This window comes from Halictus rubicundus, chromosome 13 (assembly GCF_050948215.1).
Source record: "Halictus rubicundus isolate RS-2024b chromosome 13, iyHalRubi1_principal, whole genome shotgun sequence".
NCBI classification, from domain to species: Eukaryota; Metazoa; Arthropoda; class Insecta; order Hymenoptera; family Halictidae; genus Halictus; species Halictus rubicundus.
Window position 1 is genome coordinate 4,048,561 of NC_135161.1, and position 24,512 is coordinate 4,073,072.

Here is a 24,512-nt window from a genome sequence, read left to right on the forward strand (position 1 = left end):
TTAAGTGTTTGACATGATTTATTTGACATATACAACTATTAATACATACGTCTCACCGATACTTTATGAGCAAAGGCATGATACTCTGCTTAAGTGATGCAGCATATTAAATAGAAGGGGTTGAAAAATGAAAAGTTCCAGTAACTAGAATGGAGACAAGACACAGTTTGTTTAAGATTGATTATTAAGTGGCTAATTCGTAAAATATACGCGAGGCGACGCACAATAGTACACATTTTAATAATTCTGCTACTTATCAATAAGCAAGGTAAATTCAAGACATACATAGATCACATAAAATAGCCAAATCCAAAAGTACGTTTTATAGCATCCCAGTAGTACCTCTCCCAATTTTCTTTTGTTGCATCTTCCTCACTGCAAAAGAAAAACATACTTGATTACATTTTATTTCATAATTAAAAGACCGAGTCAACAGAAAACCTTAAAAGTGCGAGAAAAATTCAAACCACCGATGAACTATCCATCCATGAATTATTCAAAGGATGAACAAATACCAGGTTGTATAATCAAAGAATTATTCTAAATTTTGTGAAACTTTACAATCTCTATCATTACTTAGATCTAAATGCCTCGTTTCGTAAACAATGCGGAAAGCTTAAATTACAATAAAGGCTATAGCCGGTTTTGGGAGTCAAATTCGCCCCCGGGCTTATTTTAACTAGTTTGAACCATTCGATAGCCTAGCAAAAAAGAAACTTTTCTGCCAAGTTTCAGCCCAATCGGTCCTCATCTGTAAGGGTAGTTTTAGAGAAAAATCGAAAATCCATTTTTTGGCCCATTGCCCCATTTAATGACAATTTAAAATTCTGAAAAAAAACCTGACACATTTCGGATACCAAGCCACACATTAGAAATCGTTTTCAGATTTTCCCGTTGCAAACTCTAGTTGTAAAAACCGAAAAAATGCAGATTTCAATCACGCAATGTATTTTATTGTCTCACGTCCGCGGAGCTCTAGAGCCCCCTTACTATTTCTATGTCACATCCTACCGTACCCGTCGGAACTAATATTGTGGAACTTATATGACAGACGAGATGTAGGAGTACGCCAGTCACCTTATGCTGTTTCATGTCGCACGATGTGAAATACCGACTCTACCCAAATAGAATAAGTAACTGGTGAACTAGATCTCAGCGCACAAAACATAACTCATGAATCGGGAATATTAGTAAGAATTAAGTATCTTTTATACTCCCAATAATCATACATAAAACTTAATTTGACATGATTAAGACATGTTTTAAAAGGTTACTGTGTATCTCGAGTATTATTAGCCATTTTTACTACAAACATTAGGTGGCAAGATAGCCAAGAGGGTACTCAACAGCATCGTTGGCGAATTATTAGAATCTTTAAACAAGCACGGATAACAAATTTATTGTGTTGTATTCTGTTACGTATTGTATTGTGATTCATAAATTAATGTGTACAAATATTCCTGATTTAGAAGTTATTCTGTACCTCGGAATCTATTACCTATTTTTACTTAAAAAATTAGTTGCTAATATGGTCAAGAGAGTGCTTGTCAACATAATCAACGAAAGAAATTGTTATAAACATTAAATAGCCAGAAATAACAAATTTATCAATAATTTCTATCACGGCCATCGAGATCTACCGAAATTAGTGGGGATAGGTGGAGTTGCGCAACGCTGCGCACCGCGCACCTGATGTCGGCGAGCGCGCTCAGTCAGTCAGTTGAGACGGGAACTCAGGAAGGAGCGAACGTGCTGCGGGACCAGAAGGGCGATGGACCTTGGAGTTGATCAGAGATCCTCCAGAGCTGCCCTGGCCTACCTTTGCCTACCTTCGAGTTGACCAGAGATCCTCCAGAGTTGCACTGACCTACCTTTGTCTACCTTGGAGTTGACCAGAGGTCCGGTACTCCAGAGCTGCCCTGGCCAACCCTTGCCTACCTTGGTCTATCTTAAGCTAGCTCGGAAGGGGCAAAGGTTCTTGTATGCTTCCTTCGTTTACCTTGGCCAACCTTCAGCAATTCTTTGTAAGTATCAATTCAAACATACAGTTTTTTTTAATACATGTACATTCAACGAATGCTGTCAATACTTATTTTTGTATTTCTAATTCGGATTTTCATCGGGACTTTTCAAAATTTTCTGTCCTTGAAATTAATATTTTTGGCTATAAATTGGTATTCCTCCGATCGAAGGTCCCTCAGGGGCAATTGTTCGGCCGCCCAATTAAAAGTCTACTCTGATTGGTGCTTACTGAACCGGAACAATGAGCAAACCCCACTATATAAGTGGAGCACAAATCCGACACACATTAGTATCAGTGTGTCTTCTGACCCTTGATGAAGCTAGCTGCAGTGCTTGCGAAACGTTGGGAAATTTCTTCCTTTAGGACACGGCTTACACCCGAAAGCCTGAACAGACAAAACTGTATGATGCCAGGCCATGAAAGTCTCAAATCTCTGATTGATATATCTGGTTTAAACATATCATAGATATATGGTCTAAAGTTCTCGTGGATCCAGTTGCAACATTTATCGTTCCTCAGAGTAGAGGGCGTAAGAAATCTAGTTGTTGTTAACAATGTCGGAATTCCAGATCGTGAGACACGAAATCCTAAATGGTGATTGGTCTACTCCTGTACCTCGTCTGTGGTTACACCCATGTGTACCGTTTCTTAAGAACCTTCGGCGTGGTCTACAGCAGAGTAGGCTATCGTATAGTTCAGTAATTGTACTAAATTCTACAATGGATGATGTCAATAACGTAGATTTGTAAGCGTGGTCGGGCTGGCCTGACGGTCAGCCATCTCCACCTCCACACCCCGCACGAACCTAACCCAGACCAACCGCGGCTCCGCTCATTGGACGATGTCTGAGTATGTGCCAATATGGCAGTGCCTTTACCTGTCAAAAACGCTTAAGATCGCTCAACTTTAAACACGTTTAACTCTTGACCCAATGAATTCCTAACATTAAAACTTGGATTTTTAACATTTTCTCGTCAAAATCTACAAAAAAAAATGTTAAAAATTTCTGGGTTTCCAAGGTGAAATTAAGCCCTTTTGTACACTACTGTATTCGTAAACGGCTTGATAATAACCTTCAATATGTATTTCATAAAAATTATGTTTTTACGCTAAGAAAATATTCTCGTTAATCTACCGATATTATCATCTATAACTCATCTTATCGATAAATTACGTCAATTATCGATAACTTATCAATAATCACACCTCCATTTTTAACCGGTTGTAGCTCAGGTGTATTTTACTCGATTTTGATGAAATTTTCAGTATGTGTATAACTAACATACATTTACAAAACATTTTCTTTACAGCCACAAATGAAACAGTTTTAAAAAGTGCTATCTTTATTTTGTTACGTAATTCCTATTAGTTGCAATTGTTTCGAAATTTTTTTTCAGGTCATTTAGTAAACCAATGCTTCCAATTGTTAAAAAAAAGACAAATTGTTTATTCCGGTTTTAGAAGATTATACTGTTTTATAGAGCGTTCGATCACTTTCGTGAACCTGTACATGTCTAAAGATTGTTTTTCTACCCTCCGTTGAAGTTTGGAAAGTCTGGTTTAATGAATTTCTGATTCTGAAGTACAAATGTAGGATTGTTATAAAAGAAAAACATTTACCTGCATGGTACACCTATTTGCGTTAAATTGACTTCAGTATGATCACTTTTCTCCGAGATTCCAATAGTTACATCGCTGAAGTGTCCGCCGGGCCACTGTTTACAGCGCCACCTTTGTACAATCTTCGTGGGTGTAACCTCGACGAATTCTCCATGAATGTTACCACCGAAAAGTTCAAACGTTCCACCTTTCTTTGGTTCTAGTTTTACTGGTCCTTTCGTGAACGCCTGTACCATCTGTAAAGACACATTATTAGCTTCAAAATAAATTCTCCATCAAAAACAATCCTCGCCATAATTAATAATTTTGTGAATGATCCAATGAAATTACACTCCAATTTTCCTGTTGCAGTGTAACAGAAGTAATAAGATAGGATATTAGGAAATTAAAATAATTACAAGACAAGATGAATTCATAAGTCTTGAAATTGATAAAATATTTTCGCTGTTATTATATTTTTCTCAAAATCAGAAAAGACTGCACGATAATGTCACTGATATCAGAGATAGTGATCACCAGCAATTACTAGTGTTTTAAAATATGACGAATATCTCGGAAGTACCTCTGCCTACAAAGAAATCTTCATCGCCATATGATGACTTCCTCTGTACCGTGTAACTTTTGTTAAACAAATTTTTCTGTTCCATTGTTTCTGGGATATGGCAAATAGTCACTACACCGTTCAGTATATGATCATTCAAAATGATTCTAAAATAGTAATTGATGTATGAGTAAAATAAGCAACGAAAGTACTTTCATGTTTTGTTCCAGGATGAAATAAAACATTACTTTTCTAATCTCGCTTTTTTTTTTTATTTAACGCTTACAAACAATGAAGTTGTACGTGAGTTTTCAGTAGCATAATAACAGTAACTCCATACAGTCAAATCAGTTTTCTCTTCTCGAAGTGCAGAAGGTGTTTATGTGAACAAATTTTAGCAACAATTTCCTTTGTTATAAACAATTTTGCAGCAAGTTTCTTTTATAAATATCCGCCGATCCAGAGATATAGATTCACCCCTAGGACGGATGACTATTACTTTTCTTACACCCTGTACAGTGTAATTTGCGCTTTTACAAACCATTACGTTTGTATTTTGTAAATGAAATGTAATTTTTGGCGCCTAACAACGCCATCTGTAGGCCGAAGCTTCATTCTACTAGTAATGTAATACACGTAATGTAATATTAAATTGTATTATTTTCTTCAGATGAGTCTACAGATTACTACACATTTTTAAATTTTCGATCCTTTCAAAATTAATTTTCTCGAAATACACACGTATAAAAAAAGATGAAGATTTGTATTAATCTTAGAAAAGTATATTCGAGATAGCTACTAACAATTCAAAGTTCGAAAAGAAGTTAATATTTGTTGCACAGAGCAATCATTATATTACTTAATAATAATAATGACTTTACCTCAATCGTCGTGAACACATTGTAGAATTCCTCCGCTCTGCATTGGAACTTCTGTTGCTGCTTGATCGTTGTCGTCAAAATCTTGGTTCCCAATACTGTTTCCTTCTTATTTGACGACGCCACTGTGGAATTCATTTGCATCTTCAACAATTAATTAAAAAATATTTATTTAATACACCATAACATAGAAAAAACTCAAGCAATTTCTGTTAGCACTTCAATTCAAATTAATATAGATAAATATTCACGAAATACAATAACTTGGATCTCGATATATGTCCCAAATATCTAGCCGATAAAAGTCGCAGAACTATCCCCACTACAGCAGGGTATACCTGCTATCTGTCATCTATCTGAAATCTACTATCTGTCTAATTAATAGGATTTAAAACCACCGTCTTGCAGAAAATGCCGAAATATTTAAATTATAACTATTTTAAAACGTAAAAATCAAAATTCTATTTTATTCATATCTTGTTTTTGGTTTTACTCTTCTCGCACACAAATATTTAAGAAAATGGATTTATATGTGAATGGAAAAATTAACAAAAAAGAAATGTAATCTAAAGAGATATAATATATAGAATATATAATCTAATATAATCTAAAGAGATTAAAATCGGATTTTAACATCGGATGACCGCTTAAAAAAAACGTGGGTCTAATATTTTTGCAAGAACTAAGTATATCCTCCCAAAGTTTCATTAAGGTATGGAGATGTCACTTCGGGATCGTCCCTTGTTAGAGTGAGAACGTATAAACACTTTGCCCAGCAATCATCCTTTCTGACTTAACTGACGCATATTACTGTTCGTAGATCAAACTTTCAGTTCTTAATAATTTGATGTTCTTTGCAAGTATAGAAAATAACATGTAAATGTTTAAAATAAAATAAAATCTGTCAAAAAATTAATCAGTCTTCAATTCACCTCACATGTGAATATTAGAAATTATCAAAAATATTAAGGAGTTGAGATCACTTTGCCTTTTTTCAAGTAGCATTGTATATTTTGATCGTCATACAATTGTAGTTAAAGCCAAAATAAATTCAATGATGTATAATGCTACAATTTTTTAGTGACCTTGAATTCAGAAATTTTGGTCTACCAGGAACATAAATATAAAATTATTTTATTCCAATCAATATGCGATTACACTTATTAAACTAATTAATGCTAATCTTATTGTTAGATTGCATACGTTGGATCAGTTATCAAAGTATTGTGATTGCCAGTTGAATTAAGTATTAGACTTATGTATTTAATAAAGTGATATACATTTCTTTGATACAGGATGATCGAAAAAAGGTAAAACAAATTCTGAGACTCAATTCAAAATTCTTATGTAAAGTTTAAAATTAATAAATATTTAGAAATTTCCCATAAATATGACAATTCGCCTATAATGACCTGCGTTAACTTAAGAATAAAAATGCAAGTAACATGCGAGAGACAGGCTACGTCCTTGAAATTATGATTTAGACCCCCATACGACGCAACCGCTAAATCTCAGGAAAATACTATCGTCATTGTAAACTAATAATAAATTGCACAATGTCAATCACTTCAATTTCTTCAATCGACCAAAACCCAAACGCAGTAATACATACTTTGCAATGCTGCATAAAACTTCGCAATCTTATTTTTTGTAATTGTTTTTATACTTACTTTCGCGTTGAATCCAGAGGTGAGATTTGAAATATTCTCTTTTACATTATCCTTTTTGGGTAGAATCATTCCAGCTGCAAACTCTAATAAACAAAGAATACAAATTAGTATAAATATTTATTTATCGAAAATATGTCCGTTGTTTTTAGTAATACGAAAATATGTTTCAGGAAGAAAATGTTTGGTTCAGTGGGGCAATTATTGTGACGGACAGGTTTTTTTCTCTAGGTCATATTTTCCAATAATTCCGCGATGGCTACCTCAGAAGCCTCGGCGACATATACCCCGGATTCACTGCATATGTCGCCGAGGCATGGCAGATAAACGTCACGAAATTATCCCCAGTACCGCAGGGTATACCTCGTGAGGGGCCGTGAAGTTCGAGAGACCTCGGTCGCCGAGATGTATAACATAATACTAGTCCAATAACAAAACTTCTTTATTTTTCATTATTTTTTTATGGAACTTTCACCAACACATTTGTGGCGTTTTTCTACTGAAAATGATACCAAATATGATATCATTCGGATCATATTTACAATAATTTTCCGTTTTTTCTTATTTTTACTGATTCTTTTATAAGACTTTTACCATCATCATTGTAACATTTCTCTGATTAATATCTTTCTGACTACATCTATATTTTTTTTTAATTGACGATGGAGTAAGTTTTGGTGGCAGACAAAGATGGTTGTTTTGTCGTCCGAATGTCGAACAACAATAGAGGACCTTTACAACAATGAGGAAAACGGAATTTAACCATTTAGAATTGACAACAAAATTAACTTAAAGTTGACTGCGACTACAGAGATGCGACTACAGAGATGCGACTATTCAGATGGTTAGATTTTAACAGCAGCGATCACATCATTGTCCTTACCATATTTTTACCAGAGGGCCCTTCGTGGACGTAAACATTGCTAACCTATAGAATAGGTCAGGGAAGTGCGTGAGCGGTTGCTTCCTAGGCCATTTCCCTCGAGTGGGGTCAAGGCTGACCAGAAGGGATAGCTCCATAAAAATATGCATGTACTGGGCCTCAAGGATTTTTTCGCAATTAAAAGTCCCCAATTGCTCCGAGTTGCATATGGCTATTTATGACACATCAATAGTTATTGAGAGAGAAGCCAGAACTCTACTAGAGAACGTTTTTCACGAAAAATGTACCCTAATAAATTAGATTGTAGAGGCCTGATTCCGAAATTAACCAGGGACGGCTGAAATTACCAATTGAGAAACTTCCTCAAAAATAGCTGAATTCAGTTGCCCGTGTTGTAAACCTACCTATAAAAATTGACAGATCTATGCCTTCGCGTCCTAACAGGAGACGACAAAGAAAGAGACTACAAGTAGCATCTATTGAATGATATAAATAATGTATATAAAATACATATGTCCAGTCCCATAAATTCACCATACAAAATATAAAAACTATAAAAAATATAAAAAGATACAAAATATATACAAAATACAAAAAATTAAAAAAATACAAAAATGTACAGAATATACGAAATATGAGAAATACAAAAAAAAAAGTTTTCTGTTGAATGGCGATGATCATCATCCACATTAGTCGTCTAGATTTCCTTTCTATTATGTAGATTTTCACCTAAAAGTAACGAATTGTAATTTTGCACCTTAAAATAACATGAAATAATTAATAGCTAATTAATTTTGATTAATTATTTTACCTAAATACAATAATTTTATGGATTGCACTAGTATTCGCATTGCAGGTGTTGCACGGTTGTCGTAACTTTCCAAATCCATAAAAACATTCTCAAGTTGTTGCCTTTCTTCCACATTTAATGGAATTCCGCTCATTTGCAGTCTTAAAGCTGCACCTTCGACCCGTTTGCCCTGAACCCTGTTTTCATTTATGCATTCATACTTGTTCTCGTTCCTTCCTTCACAACCGTTTTTGTTCTTGTCTTTGTTCCAGTCTTCATTCCTGTCTTCGTTGTTGTATTCTTTCCTAACTTCTCCTTTCCTCAAATATCTCCGTTCTTTTTCATTGCATGCAATTAAAGAATCTGTTATATCTTCTGTCGTTACATTATACAGTGAAATTTGCTTTTCGTGTAAAATACTGGTTTCTTCGTCTTCTTCTTCTCCTTCTCTTCCGACTTCTCTATCAATTCGTGTGTGCAGAAATTTGTGCCAGGAATTTTTAATGTCATTGCTTGTTACATCTGCCCAAGCATTAGCTAGTATGTGCATGCAATCTTTTATGGAGTACTTTTTATAAAATTCTATTGTTCCACCTGCATATGTTGCGACGTATTGCATTAACTTATGCCTGAAACATTTTTTTGTTTTTTTAATTACTTGATCCATAGGTTGGATCACGGAAGTTGCACTTGAGGGCAAATATTTTATCTCTATATTGCTATCTTCTATATAAATGTTAGGAAGCTTATGTGCTTCAAAATCGTGAACAAGTAAAATTACTTTACTACAAATTCCTTTTTCTAATTGAAACAATTGTACGCTTTTTCGAAAATGGCTGAACCAGTCCATAAATAATCGTTGATCCATCCATGCACTTTTTTGCATTGCGTAAATAACTGGGAGCCCATTTGTATCATTTATTAAAGTTCTTGGCTTGTTAATGAAGAAAGGTTTAAGTTTATGCGTTCCAGTTGCATTTGAACAAAAAGCAATGCAAACCCTCTCCTTCTTCTCTTTGTGACTGCTCACACAGCCCTCTTCATTATTTACAAGGGTTTTTGATGGTAGAGCCTTCCACAATAATCCAGTCTCATCCATACTGTAAACGCACTCCAAATCGATTTGCTTTTCCTCAATTTGTTTTCTAAATTCACTAATGAATTCCTTATGCGCTGCAGCTTCATTGGCGATTGCTTTGCATCCATACTGACGGACTACACGGATATTGTTGCGCTGTTTAAAGTTAACAAGCCACCCATTGCTCAGCTTGCAAGGAGAATTTAATGCCAAACTATCTTGTAGTTGATGAGCTCTCTCTAAAAGCAGGGCATCAGATGGTTCGTCTCCCAAAATTCTTCTCTCAACGAACCATGAATACAATTGTCGCTCTAACTCTGGATATGCTGGCCCCCTCATCCTTTTGCGTTTCCTCTGGTTCTTATTCTCTGCAATCTGAGTAATGAAAGCGGCATTCTTCTGTATGCGATAAACTGTTCTTACACTTATATTGTACCGTGCAGCCAGTTGTTGAACCGGCGTTGTGTCCAAATCCTTTAGTATGTCCATGCGTTGTTTCATGGTTAAACATACACGTTTGACAACTGACATCTTAAATCAATATAATAACAATGACAAAAAAATAACAATAATAACAACCACTGTCGCAATAATAACTAGATAAACAATAAGAAGCACGATAACAATAATAAGAATTTTGGGAAAAAACTCGAGAGCGAAATGCACAGCGAGAGGTCCAGAAAACTGACTGTCGCGAAAGCGAAGACGCAAGCCCACTGTGCCGGCAGCCGTGACTCTCCGCGTCTCTGTCTTTCCCATACGCTGTCCTTCTTTGTGTCCGAAACTTTCATCTTCCATTACACACGTAAATATCATCGTAATAATATCGTATTTGGTATCATTTTCAATAGAAAAATGACACGAATATGTTGGTGAAAGTGACATGAAAAAATAATGAAAAATCAAGAAGTTTTCTTATTGGATTAGTAGTGGTCTCCTGGTCACACACCGATATACCCGACCCGTGTTATGTTTACACTCCTCGGCGAACGAGGCCACTCGAGCTTTTCTCTGTCCTTTTCTCCGTTCGGCACTGCATCAAAGAGTACAGTACAGTGCAGTGAATTCGCGTTTTATGTCAGCAGCACGGGTCTTGACGACGCTCAAGTTCTAGAAGTTCTGTATTCTTTGAACGTGCCGAACCTAGAAAAGGACAGCGATACTCGCCGCCGAGTAATGGTCGCCAAGGACTGTAAATAGTTTCGTCTTATACTTTATTGATCAAAGTCATAGCGGGAAAATGCTGCCGACGAGATCCTACTATTCCTTGATGCAATGTCGAACGCAGAAAAGTACAGTAAAGCTCGAAAACTTCTTTATTTTTCATCATTTTTTATGGCACTTTCACCAACATTTTCTAATGAAAATAATACCAAATATGATATAATTCCGATGTTAATTACTTGTGTAACGAACGAATACAGTTTCGGACACGAAGAAAGACAGCGTATGGGAAAGAAACAGACGCGGAGAGTCGAAGCGTTCATGAAAGATGAAAGACTGGCGTGAGCTCAGGCCTTTAAATCAAAACAGAAACTTTTTTATTATTAATTATTTTTTTACGAGAATTTCACCAATATATTTGTTGAATTTTTCCGATTAAAATGATACTAAACACGATACAATTCGGATTATATTTACAATAATTTTCCTTTAATATAGTTGTAATGGGAAGTAACTTTCATCGTTCATTACACACGTAAATATCATTGGAATTATGTCACATTTGGTATCATTTCCATTAGAAAAATGCCACAAATATGTTGGTGAAAGTCCCATGAAAAAATAATTAATAATAAAGAAGTTATCTTATAGGTTTAGTAGTGGTTTCCTGGTCTCACACCGATATGTATACCCGAACCGTGTCATGTTCGCAATTCTCGGCGGCGGGGGCTCTCGAGCTTCTTGACCCCTCGCGGGGTATACCCCGCAGTAGTAGGGATACAGTAAATCCGCTTTATATGTCTGAAGCTCGGGTCTTGTCGAGCTCAGGTCACTATTCTTTGATGTACAGTAAATTCTCGTTGTATGACAGTGCGCCAACCTTACATTTCCAACTCAGTGGAAAAACTCACACCACCGCGGTGAATGGCCGAAGCTCGAGAGCCGTCGCGGCCACACATTGTCGGCTATATCGGTGTGAGACCAGAAGACCACTACTAATCCAATTACAAAACTTCTTTATTTTTATTTTTTTTTTTATGAAACTTTTACCAACATATTCGTGGCATTTTTCTGATTAAAATGAAACCAAATATGATATAATTCCGATGATATTTACGTGTGTAATGAACGATGGAAGTTACAGTAACGAGCAAAACTGAGTCTACACTATTTGAAGCAACATAACTTTTTAAAAATTAGATCAAATGACTTGAATGTTATTGAGAAGTGAGAAGGATTAGTTTATTAGATGAGGTGTAAAAAATTTTTGAAAAAAATTTGAATTGGTCGGTTTTTTCAGCTTTTTTATCTGAGCCTCTATTGAAAATTTAAAAAATGTGTTTGATTCGCTTGAATAAATTATATCCATGCTGAAAATTTCACCGATATTGGTTAATTCGTTTACGAGTTATAAACGATTCAAAGTGCGATTTTAAGTCGAAAATCGTGAAAAATGGCAATTTTTCCACTTTTAAGCGTTTATAACTCGTAAACGAAGTAACCAATATCGGTGAAATTTTCAGCATGGATATAATTTATTCAAGCGAATCAAACACATTTTTTAAATTTTCAATACAGGCTCAGATAAAAAAGCTAAAAAAACCAACTTTTACTATTTCTTTTGCGATTCCGACCAATTCAAAGTTTTTTCAAAAATTGTTTACACTTCGTCTAATAAACTAATCCTTCTAACTTCTCAATAACATTCAAGTCATTTGATCTAATTTTTAAAAAGTTATGTTGCTTCAAATAGTGTAGACCCAGTTTTGCTCGTTACTGTACTTCCCATTACAATTACATTAACGGAAAATTAGTGTAAATGTGATCCGAATTATATCGCGTTTGATATCATTTTAATCAGAATAATGCCACAACTATATTGATGAAAGTCTCATAAAAAATAATTAATAATAAAGAAGTTAAATTTTTCATTTAAAGGTCTGCGCTCACGCGAGCTTTGATCTGTGCCGGTGACCGTGACTCTCCGCGTCTCTTTCTTTCCCATACGCTGTCCTTCTCTGCGTTCGAAACTTTTATTGCTCGTTACACAAGTAAATATAATCGGAATTATATCATATTTGGTTTCATTTTTATCAGAAAAATGCCACGAATATGTTGGTAAAAGTTTTATAAAAAAATAACAAAAAATAAAGAAGTTTTGTAATTGGATTAGTAGTGGTCTTCTGGTCTCACACCGATATAGCCGACAGTGTGTGGCACACTCCTCGGCGCGGCCGCTCTCGAGCTTCGCTGTCCGCTTCTCCGTGCAACATTGTATCGGAGACGAACAACAGCGTTCCCTGTGTATTTCAAATGCGACGCTCGGCGGGAACCTCCGATTTTGTATTCGTGTCAGTAAAAAGAACGGCGGGACTGACATACAAAGAGATTTCACTGTAGTTCCGAATGTAGAAAAGGACAGTGATAGTCTGACGACTTCTGTAGCCCGCCGCGGTCCGTAAACACACCACAAGACGAGACCCTACTATGTATTCTTTGATGCAGTGCCGAACGTAGAAAAGGACAGCAAAGCTCGAGAACTTCTTTATTTTTCATTATTTTTTTTATGGGACTTTCACCAACATATTCATTTTTCTGATGAAAATGATACCAAATATGACATAATTTCGATGATCACGCAGATAATCAACAGTTGTTGGTACATTGGCGTATACTTTATTTTTTAATGTTCCCCATAAAAAAATCGAATGGATTTAAGTCAAGTGAACGTGTTGGACACTGAGAGTGAAATCATACTGAAATAATATGTCACAAAGTGCTGCATAGTATAGCAGTTTGTAAACAAGATGTGTTATGCTTTTTTAAGAATAACTCCTTCAAAGGTCATTTGAAGGTCAACTTATTATACATGATTGAATTTGTCTTTTCATTAAATATACTGTTACACTAATCAAGATACGTCGTTCCATTTAAAAAAACAACGATGACCTTGAAATATCGGAAAATATGATCTAGAGAAAAAAACTTCTCCCTCACAATAGTTGTCCTACTGAACCAAACCTTTTCTTCCTGAAATATTTTCTAAAAGTCTTAGGTGCCCCACCCTGTATATGTATAAGGCACATCAAATATAATACTTTCATATAAAGGTTATGACTGAAACAATTATAAGTTCTTGAATAATTATTACTTCTTGAAAACGCAAAGGAAATGTATTTTTATTTTTTTTTTTTCACAAGAAATCATCGGTTTATTAACAAAGGGTATAGCCGGATAAAATGGTCAAAAGTGCCCCCAAACTAAATTGATTTTTGGTCACACCATTCGATAGGTATCCCAAAAATTAAATGATGATCACTATCAAATGATGTGACCAAACATCAATTTGGTTTGAGGCTACTTTTGACCATATTATCCGGCTATACCGCTTTGGAAAAAGATCCTAGAAAAATTAATTTTAATATTACATTTTCTAAATAATTATGACAGTGTGAATTTGTTTATCTGCGAAATAATTGAAAAAATGTTAAATAGACTTCTTGAAAGTAGTAGTAGTAGTATAGTAGTAGTATGTTTCTTATATTTCAACAATTTATTGTCAGTTAGGCTGACATCTTAACACATTTTTCACACTAAACCTGTATGCATTATATTAAAATAATTAAACATCGATTTCTTGAGACTTGCACTTTTCCTGAACTTTTTGTTGAAATAAATGTGTAATGTATAACAGTGGTTTTTCGGTAACGTAATTAAAAAGGAATATCGAGATGTATCAAGTAGGAAAAAATTAATGTTTGATTATAACTATAGTTTGTATAATTAAATATAATTATACATACCAGAAAATATTAGAATAGCAAGATCTCAATAACACGGTGTAAAATTTTCTTTCTCGAGAAGTACAAAATGTTTGTTTATGCTAATTACGCCTCTACGATAAAGACTGGTATGTTCAAAAAGAAGAAAGTTAAAGACAATCTATTCCATTTATTCAAAACTAATGCTGGCATCACCGACTAACACCACTTTTGCGTTCCAGTAACCAGTTCACGATTCTTATAGATCTTGATGCGCTGTACACCAACCAAAAAATGATTTTTCTCTGTCTGTTAAATTTTCAGAAATTTAATTGAAAAAGGGTGAAATTTAAAATTTATTTTGCTTTAACTTTAAAAGCTCTACGAGTATTTGTTAATAATAATAATATATTGCTTTATTCAGCCTTACAGCCAAGAATTGGACTCAGTTTACAATATCCTATATTTACAAAAACTATCTCACCCGCGCATCCCCCCCCCCCATCTCTGACTCACTCACTCCTACTCTGACCTATCTACCTATACTCTATCTATTCCTATTCTTACCCTAATTATTGTACCATTTCCTATTCTGTTACATTTGGTTTAAGTTTGGTTAAATTTAAATTTGTGCTCTCTTTCCTCTCTTTTTTCTCATCTTCTTAAGCCACACTTCAACATTTTTATCTATCCTGCCACTCACTATATCCTCCATCCTGATCCTTCCCTCCATTTCTCTGCAGTCTCTTATAAAGAGTTCCAAACTACTATACCTGTCCCCACATAGGTCGCATCCTTAAGAGTGTTTGTTATGTTGGATAGTTCTATTGGCTTTCCCAAACACAATGGTACACATTTAATAGTATAAATATTTAAACATGTTTAGACAATGTTTACACCTTGTCTCTTGTGGAGTTATTGGGTTGAGTCATACATAACTTTTGTTGCAGACATTAAAAAATTATTAACTTATTAACTTGAATGCCTTTTCTACAATGAATACGATCATTTAAACTAAGTTCTTCTAGTTGTCTTTCAGCAAACTAATGCAGGACTGATATATGTATACAGGGTGTTTCATAAATGAAGGGCAAAACTTTAGGAATAGATTCTTAATGCTTAGAGAACACAAAAAAGTTATATTAACATAGGTCCAGAAATGATTAGTTTCTGTTGTCATTAAAGTTTTTGTGTTCTGTCTCAAGACAAGCCTCAGCTCGTCATCTTATTGAGCTCCAAACATACTCGCAAATAAAGCATAAATAGAACGGCGATTACTGCAAACATTGTTGATGCCTTTAAACAGGCCTTTGAAACGATGTAACGAGAATTGTGTTGGTATAACTTTTTTTCTTCTCTAAGCGTTAGGAATCTATTCCTAAAGTTTTGCCCACCATTTACGAAACATCCTGTATTTAAGAGAGGCCCAAAATTAATGCTTAACCATTTTATATACTAATACAGGACTAATACAATGCTATGATTCCTTAGAAATGGAATAGGAATCAAAATCAATATAATATTCACCAGAAACTTCTCCATCCATAAACGTTGAAACGTTATGGTTCCCGTATCAAGAATGAAAACCAATATCATGACCATTTTCACTACCCTACTTTTGAGTAATATTGTGAATTATTGATATATCGTTTTTATTACTATTGTAATCATTAAAACAACTATTATATCTTTTAAGACTAATTAAAAGGGGTATTAGTTAAAAACCAAGCAGATCCTTCAGATTTTGATGAAACTTTCATATAACCTTAATTTTGAGAACTAGTTTCACTCCTTTAGTGTGAATGATGGCTGTAACTGTAAACAAGAATGCTGTCGAATATTTTTTAAGTTTTATCATGAGCCGTTCATTTGCCAAATCGATTAACTCCACAAAATAATGAATAGAAAAAATGGATAAAGTAACAAACATTAATTTTTAAAAGTTCTTTCATTTTGTGTCATTTAATAGTATTAAGACCAATTATTAAGAAAATTGATTTTTAACAAAAAAACTTAAGAGCCAGTTAAGTATTTTGCCAGAAAAAATGTAAGACAACTTGGAAAGTGGTTAATCGACTTGGCCTATTAACAGCCAATATGTAAGTTTTATTAAAATCGAAAGTTATTAAAATCGTTTTGTGACAGTTCTTGTTAGTTCCTTCTCACAAACACAAAATTTTACCTTCTTTTAGGGCGGAGACATAATTCCTTAGTTTTTCTCGAATAGCATCCTTTCCTTTCGTATGCAGGAAGTGCTTTATTACTTCGCCTTCGTTTGTGCTATCTTTCAAAGTAATTTCAATCTGTAATTTAAGATTTATTGGTTATCTTACTGGTAAGAATATTAATAAACTAAGATTCTCGTTCCATAGTTTTATAATATTAAGTTTGTTATAAAGTTTAAATCTTTCTTTCAACCAAATTGCATTTACATTTTTGTAACAGTAATATAGTCCTCCGATCTTCGCAGTCTAAATGTAATTATATTTCTTTTAAAACTTACTATAACTCTCATACAAGCCTTAGAAACGTTATACAAGAAATCCTCAATAGTTCACTCATTTTCGTTTTACATCTTAATTAATCTTACTAATCTATTAAAATATGTTGTATTGAAAATATATAATACATTGACTAAGTGTAACTAATTTACTACGTTATGAGTTGCAGTTATTGTACAGAGATATTTAACAGAGATTCACACAATTATAACAAGCCATATCTTTTTAAGATTGAAGTTAGAAAGAAATGTTAGAAGTAAAGGATGAATGGTTCGAAGTAAACTACACATTCGCGATCACATTTATTTGTAGTAACTGTCATAATGCGCATAATCGTGAATATAAAGCTTATTTTAAGTGATTCAGTTTTTTCTTTAGGTTCTACTTTTTTCTCTAACATCAACTATAATTAGAGTAAGGTATTGGAAAAAGTTGCCAATATCATACTATGTGCTTAAAAAATTGTAACTTCACCAAGAAATTTAGTATGCTTTTCTAAAAAAGTATATAGGTCAAATGATGGAATATCATCTTGTTTTAATATTCGAAAAAAATAATATGTTTAATTAACATATAAGATAACTTATTATTTAACTATTATATGATAACTTTAATATTAAGATAACTTATTATTTATATATTGTTCAATATCTTGAAATTGTTAAAAAAAGTATGGTTATCTGAGGATGCTCAAACTTCGCATAGATTTTTTTTATTAATTGGAATAATCCTGGGGGTGGCGTAAACAAAATTCAAATGTCGAAAATAAGTGCCGCCCTAATGCACATTACTACAATATGCTTCCACTGTCTTTTGTATAAACACTTCAATTCACAGACCATACATTCTTTTCAACATGTTCTAATATAAAAAGAAGCTTTCAATTTCTTAAAATTTTATCGACTCAAATTTTCCGAACAAAATAATAGGAAGATAATGAACCTCTTCTTTGGCAACAACCGAAAAAAAATTTGTTAAAACGAACTGATTCTACTACAGTGGCTTTTCTTTTCAACAGTTCAGTGGTAAATGAATTTTAATGATGTTATACATATATTTATATGAATTTTGATATACATAGTATTCAGGTAAACTTGAAGATGTCTTTTACTACTAATTCATTCATTATACATATTTATATCTAAGAAAAAAACACGAACAAACTCTATTTTCTCCTGTGTTATTTTTATATTTTATATTAAATTTATTGCATTGAAGCATGATCAGAGAAAATCAAACATTCGACAATATCTAAAAACAAAACAGAAAATGAGTGAATTGCCGTATGAGAGTTAAATATGAGTAAAGCATTGAGAACTAAGTATCTTTCTCACTTCTCATGTGTAATAAAACTGAGGATCATAGCAAGGTTAACACGTTCACAGTCCCGTAATCTGTATGTACTAATTTTATATAAAAAATGAATAAATGACTTCAATAATTACAGCAAGTGCTAAACATAATTAAACTTAAACCAGTTTTTAAGTTAGTGGAATAACATTATATAATACTTAAAAGAATACTGTTTATTATTGAAGCATGACTTTGAAAAAATCATTGTTATTTTGTCAGTTGAAATGTAGGTGCTCGAACAGTGAACGTGTTAAATAATAAACTATGTATGAAGCAAGTGTTCATAAACTTGCAAACGATAACGGCTGTGACCTGTTAAGATTATTTACTTACATCTACTTCAGTAATATCATTCTCCTCAGATAGATTTGGAATGTTTATTTTACCCTCAATCTTCTTATCAGATTTTCCGTCGTATTTCCATTTTAAAACAATATTCCATTCATAGAAGAAAATTAATTTACCTTTCCTATTGTTAGCCATTGCCTCACCCTCGCATTTCTCTACTTCTGTTACCGTACATACAACTAGAAAGAATATTAGTGTTTTAACATTCAATATGTATGTACTTAAAGTATGTATATTTGGTAATTGTTTACAGTAGGGGCGAACACTCCGATTTCAATAACCTTGAAATATGTTATCAAAGTCATCGTTAGTTTAACGCCTCTCTATCGCCATGAAGGTGGAGTTTGCTGTTGTCACCCTAACAGTTTTTTGCGTATATCTAAAAAAGTAAGACCGAGCGGCGGTAACGCGTATAAGAAAATGTTGTTCAGAATGATGACCTTGACAACATATTTCGAGATTATTGAAATCGGAGAGGACGCCCCTATTTAAATATTACTGAAATCATTTTATACATAAAGTATCGAGAGATGAAGTATAAAATATAAACCTTCCTCTCCTGCGATCTTCATATTGGTAAATAACTCTTTCAACTTTTCCTGAGACCAGACGCAGGCATTTTTTTCCGTCCTTAAAAAGAAAACATTACATATTAGATGGAATTAGATGGTTACTTAGATGGTATGTATTAAAACTAGATTATTATCTATAATACGGTTTAATAATTATTTTTCGTATATGGATAAATTGATACCTATAAAAGGTTGTTTTATCAATTACACAATTCTTCGAAATTACCAACATCATTACAGAAATACTAAAAACATAATTTTGTAACAACTTTAACATAAAATATAAGCCTCTCAAGTCCAAATCGACAAAAGACCTTTTTATACAGAAGGCACTTCGTGGCTGCCATTTTATCAAAATTTAGGTACAGCATAATTTGTAAGTTATGTACAAAATATAGACTCCAAAAATGCAAGGTTTTCACCGAGTTTCACATAATCAGTCTTTGTGATTATAAAAGTTACAACTAGTCTTACAAATGTTACACACAGAATTTCTCTGTATACTTTGATCTTTTCTTTAGAGAGTAGTATAGCTGAGCAAGAGAACCAAATCTACTCTTAAATCAATTTTAGTGTATAATACATCTTACCAAGAAAAAACACGTTCTTCTAAGTTTCAACTTACTTTTCCATAAATATTTTTATTATTATTGGAAATAAAAGAAGTTACCAAAGGAAAAAATTGTACACTAGGAGGTACATATGTATAGTAAAGCAAAGAAATTTTATCTCAAAATCACTATGAAGGTCATGTCAGGATCATGTTTTCTTAAATAACACTACAATATATTTTTATTTTCATATTATTATTTCTTATACAGGTTGTTCAATTCATCTCAAAACGCTTAAATATCTCGAATAATATTAGCGATACGAAAACATGTTTTAGACCCCAGTTGCATGATGTTGAGTTCTCATAGTCTTATTTATTTGACCTTGAAATGTTCTGTGAAGGTTACATTGAAATTAAAAAAAAAAGAACCTATATTGCTTATTACATGTTTTAACTGATATTAAGACGATTTTAAAACACTTCATGCTTATATCTTTTACGCAATCCATTATCGTGATATAAATTTACGAATTTGACTGGTATCAAAGTTACCTAAAAAATTATTTTTCTCAGCTCTTTGGACTGGTATTTTTATAATTTTGTAGATAAAGCATTGGGATGAAGTATTGTGCCTTTATAGCCGTCCGTTTCCATCTTGCTACACATCAGGTAATATTAATATTGTTGGCATATCAAATATAGAAATTTGTGTCTTGACAAAGTATATAACGACACAAGTATATAATGTTTTTAAAATAAAGAATATTTTTTAGAACAATGAATGTTTTCATTTAAAAGTTTTAATATGACCTTCATATGTAGAACGTTCAAAGTTTAAATAATTGAGAGTAAGATATGTCCTCCTTAATGTTGTACAACTTTTGTCTGGGACATTGCTTTGTACCATTCATATATTTCAAGATATTTGAACGTTTCGAGTTAAATCGAACTACGTAAACACAAATTCAATGATCTGTCATACTATCTTCTTTATATGGCTTAAGATATTCAAGACCGATGTGTCATTACAAAATTGGCTTGTAGTTACAATTATTACGAATGTAGAGTTAAAATTCATTGACATCACATACAAAGCACTCCTTGTTAATTACGTTCAATCCTGCAACTTCCGTAATTATGCAAATATTTGCATGAACATTTATTTAAAATAATCACAAAGAATGGAGCCTTCACAGTCAGAAGTATAATAATTAATTTTTTCAAAAGTTTCAATTGTAAATGGATCATTGTTTATCCAAATATTGTAATTGCAACAATATGTTCATGATATCTAATTTTAATCTGTAAATGCAAATTACTGGTTACTTAACTGTAGTTACTTGTTAAATACAAAACAGTTTAAGTAAGGATAAATGATTTCGAAGGACTCATCATTTGACACAATTAGTTTTCCAGTAGTTGAATACATAAACTTCATACAAAGATAGCATATGTTTTCTTAATCCTTTCGCAGGACACTTTTCTGTAACACTGGTATAAAACTGACAACTTAAATTAATAATGTTATATAAAAAGAATTTATTTCTGTCAACATATGTGCCTCCTTCATAGTAACATTTTATTTATATCTGGAATACTTTAATGATACCGAAGAATTTACCCTTAAGCACGAACATTTCATACACTACAGATGCTGTTACTTGCTCAATGCTATGTCTTTGCTTTCAGCCACGAGACCTTATTACCTCCACTATTACACCAACTTAATTGAGCTATTGACAAATAATGTGTTATCCTATGCTACTCCTCAAATGATAGCCCAAAAACTTTAAATAGTAATACTACAAGACATATTCCAGTATGCAACTTAAATGTACAACCATTACTGCAAAATAAGTTGGTAAAGCATTGCAAAGATTAAAACATAAAATTATTGTATATGTGTAGTTCAACATACCAGTGCCAGTTGTTGACATTAGTGGCATCAGGCCTTTCTTCAACAATCCACCTTGGATCACCTTCGCCCCATTTAGCCATCTTGTAAATGAAACAAGTACTGAATAAGTACTGTTGTAAGGTCCAAATATATCAATGTAAACAAAGATATTCCTGAAACACATAAAGTAGAATTCTTTTGTTAAAATCATTGTAATCATATTATAAATGTTATAAAGGAAAAATAAAATCCACTAACTTCGTAAACTCATATAGTCTTATTAACTTATCCTTACAATTTTACTCTTATTTATATCAGATCATAAATTCATCTAATAATAGACATTACTTTTTTTTTAATCTGTTCATAATAAAAGAAAAAAAGAGCAAAAGATGGATATTGAACAAACCACAGCCTTAGAATCATTGTCCTCTTTGTTTTCCGCAATCACATTATTAGCATCAACAAATGTAATTAAAATAGAACATTAAAATATACTTATGTGTATACTCATAACTGATTACACCATGATATTATGTATATGATAATGATATTAGGTACTATATGGCTTAACATTATTCCATAAATCATAAACCATATAATATTATTAATAACATTAAATATAACAGATTCTTAACACAGTTACACTTTTTGTAAGCTGTTCATCAATTTATTGAACATACCTTAACTCAATAGATAAAAGCTACGTATAGGTAAAACATTTTATATTAATATATGCATATTGAAACTGCACAATAGTATAGTATGTAATTTCTATATAAAAAATGTATACAATATTAATGATAACTAAAGATTTTTTACTAAATTAAACCTTATCACTCATGCTGTTATTACCAAATAGAAATAATTAAAATGTATTAGAATTTTTTTTACAAGTTTCATATACACATCTAATATAAAAATCAATTTTTTTAAATATTATAATAATTTATTTTAAAAAATGTCGCAATATAAGCAACAGTTTTCAAATGTAATAATAAAAATTACTTGATACTTAAAATTTACACGGAACGAAATAGTTTAATAATTTAATATTCAAATGATTGTAAATATTTGTTCTTAAATCTTAAACTTATACCCGTGTCATTCACGTTGTACTGTCGCTATTGCTACATGTGTAAGGTCAAGTAAATGTTTGTTAAATAATCAACATTACTGAACATGTTCTAGAAATTTCAATGAAAATGATTTATAATAACAAAAACCATTAAAATTGATTATCCAAAGTTAGAAAATTGTTAGACCAGCATAATAGACCTCCCAAATATATTTAAGTTTTAAATAAATGTTACATATGGATAATAACCTAAAAATGATACTTGTAAAATTAACAATGTTGACATAAGTATCTGCGTAACACAGGCTTGCATAATAATACTAATATATTACTTACAAGAATTTTTGTCGATGTTCTGAGTACGATTATGCCAGTCACTTCTCTTATATTTTTAATGTAACACAATTTTCAACTAAATGTTATTCGAACAGTCAATGTACTTTTTTGGAGTCACAATATTCTTCGAAATTCAGAATACGTTTTTAATATCAATACTCTTATGAACGAATAAAGAATGTGAAGCTCACAAGTCCACACACGAGACTTGAAATTGCTACGGAAACAAATATTCAGGTGGGGATGCAGATATCTTCTAGAAAATTCACGAACATGTTCATATGGCTCCCTTACTACATAGTTCGTTCTTGTTCTGGGTTTACGTCGAAAAATAATAGCAGAGAGGAATGAGAGTGCTCACGCCCGGGTTTTCGGCGTTCCCGATATAGTGCTGACATCTGCTCAGCCTTAGCATGGCACAGAACCGGTCAGTCTTTCCTGGAACAGAACCGGTCCACCGACGAGATATATATAAAGACTGCCAGCCCCCGTGACCAGTTTTCCCAGGTGGCCTTGAACAATCGATAGTACCGCTATAACGGCCGCTAGAAGAAGCTAAATAGTAACATTTTCGTCCAGTATGGGGAGCTGGGTGCACTTTCCACATTCAGTGTCGAGTGACATTTTCCGAGTCCTCTCTGATTCGGTCGCATGATCCCTGACAAAAGTGGCCGACATCGTAAACAACGGCGCTGCCGTAGCTTCGTTCGACAGCCGTGCCGCGAACACACTCACACACCACCAGGTCGACGTGTACGTGTACTGATGAGAATAGCAAGGGTCCGGGATGCCGCGAATTATTCCTCGATAATGCAAAGATGGGGCTTATCAGTAATCAAAAGCGCTAGATAAAAGATAAATCTAGAGCGCTCGCCATCAGACAGGTCCTACTTTTGCTTTCTCGAGCAACATTTTTCATTAATCGGTTGCATGATGCCTGCCGTAGCTTCGTTCGAACAGCCGTGCCTCGGCACACTCACACACCGCCAGGTCGGCGTGTACGTGTAACTGCGAGAATCGCAAGGGTTCGGGATGCGGCGATTCATTGCTCGATAATGCAAAATGCCAGAGTTGGGCAAAATATTTATTTAAATAAAAATTTCGAATAACTAGTAAAAGATAAAAAAAATTTTTATTCCTTATTCGAAGGTTTGAATAAAAAAAGTATCTTTACAATGGTGAACAATATGGAAAATAAGAAGGCAATAAGAGTGTAATGAAATTATACAATAAAAGATAATTATTTTCATTCTACGCATTATACGTTTATTTATTGCCTCTGTCACTGACGTTTTTCCGTAATTCACGAGCAAATGTTCTATTTAGGTAGCGACACAGACGAGGTATAGGAGTAGACCAATCACCCAATGTATTTGTCTGTCTCATGCTCGGGGGGCTCTAGAGCTGTCTAGTGCCCCCGTACCATTCCGTGTCACATCCTACCGTATCATTCAGAACTAATATTGTGG

At 33.2% G+C, this 24,512-nt stretch overlaps 2 protein-coding genes across 2 annotated transcripts in view; one reads left to right on the top strand and one right to left on the bottom strand.

Annotated features, from left to right (window-relative positions):
- LOC143360399 (activator of 90 kDa heat shock protein ATPase homolog 1) lies at nucleotides 1–23,360 on the bottom strand. The gene is made up of 10 exons (XM_076799190.1): nucleotides 23,044–23,360; nucleotides 21,651–21,802; nucleotides 19,158–19,237; nucleotides 18,593–18,786; nucleotides 16,588–16,708; nucleotides 6,733–6,815; nucleotides 5,066–5,206; nucleotides 3,644–3,879; nucleotides 286–375; nucleotides 1–144 (listed from the first exon to the last, which is right to left on the bottom strand). The coding sequence occupies exons 2-9, from the start codon at nucleotides 21,728–21,730 to the stop codon at nucleotides 291–293; spliced, it is 1,020 nt and encodes a 339-aa protein (XP_076655305.1). The 5' UTR covers nucleotides 21,731–21,802; nucleotides 23,044–23,360; the 3' UTR covers nucleotides 1–144; nucleotides 286–290.
- Nucleotides 823–24,512, top strand: part of Ide (Insulin degrading metalloproteinase) — a 42,612-nt gene continuing 18,922 nt past the window's right edge. The window contains exon 1 of the mRNA XM_076799183.1: nucleotides 823–2,024. The gene's annotated coding sequence lies outside the window, so the exon portion shown is untranslated. The remainder of the gene's footprint in view (nucleotides 2,025–24,512) is intronic.

Coding starts and splice junctions, on each gene's coding strand:
- LOC143360399 (XM_076799190.1), bottom strand. CDS start 21,730: ATGGCTAAATGGGGCGAAGGTGATCCAAGGTGGATTGTTGAAGAAAGG. Junction 16,709..18,592: donor ATGATATTACTGAAGTAGAT/GTAAGTAAATAA, acceptor CTTAAATTACAG/ATTGAAATTACTTTGAAAGA. Junction 376..3,643: donor CAAATAGGTGTACCATGCAG/GTAAATGTTTTT, acceptor TTTCTTTTGCAG/TGAGGAAGATGCAACAAAAG.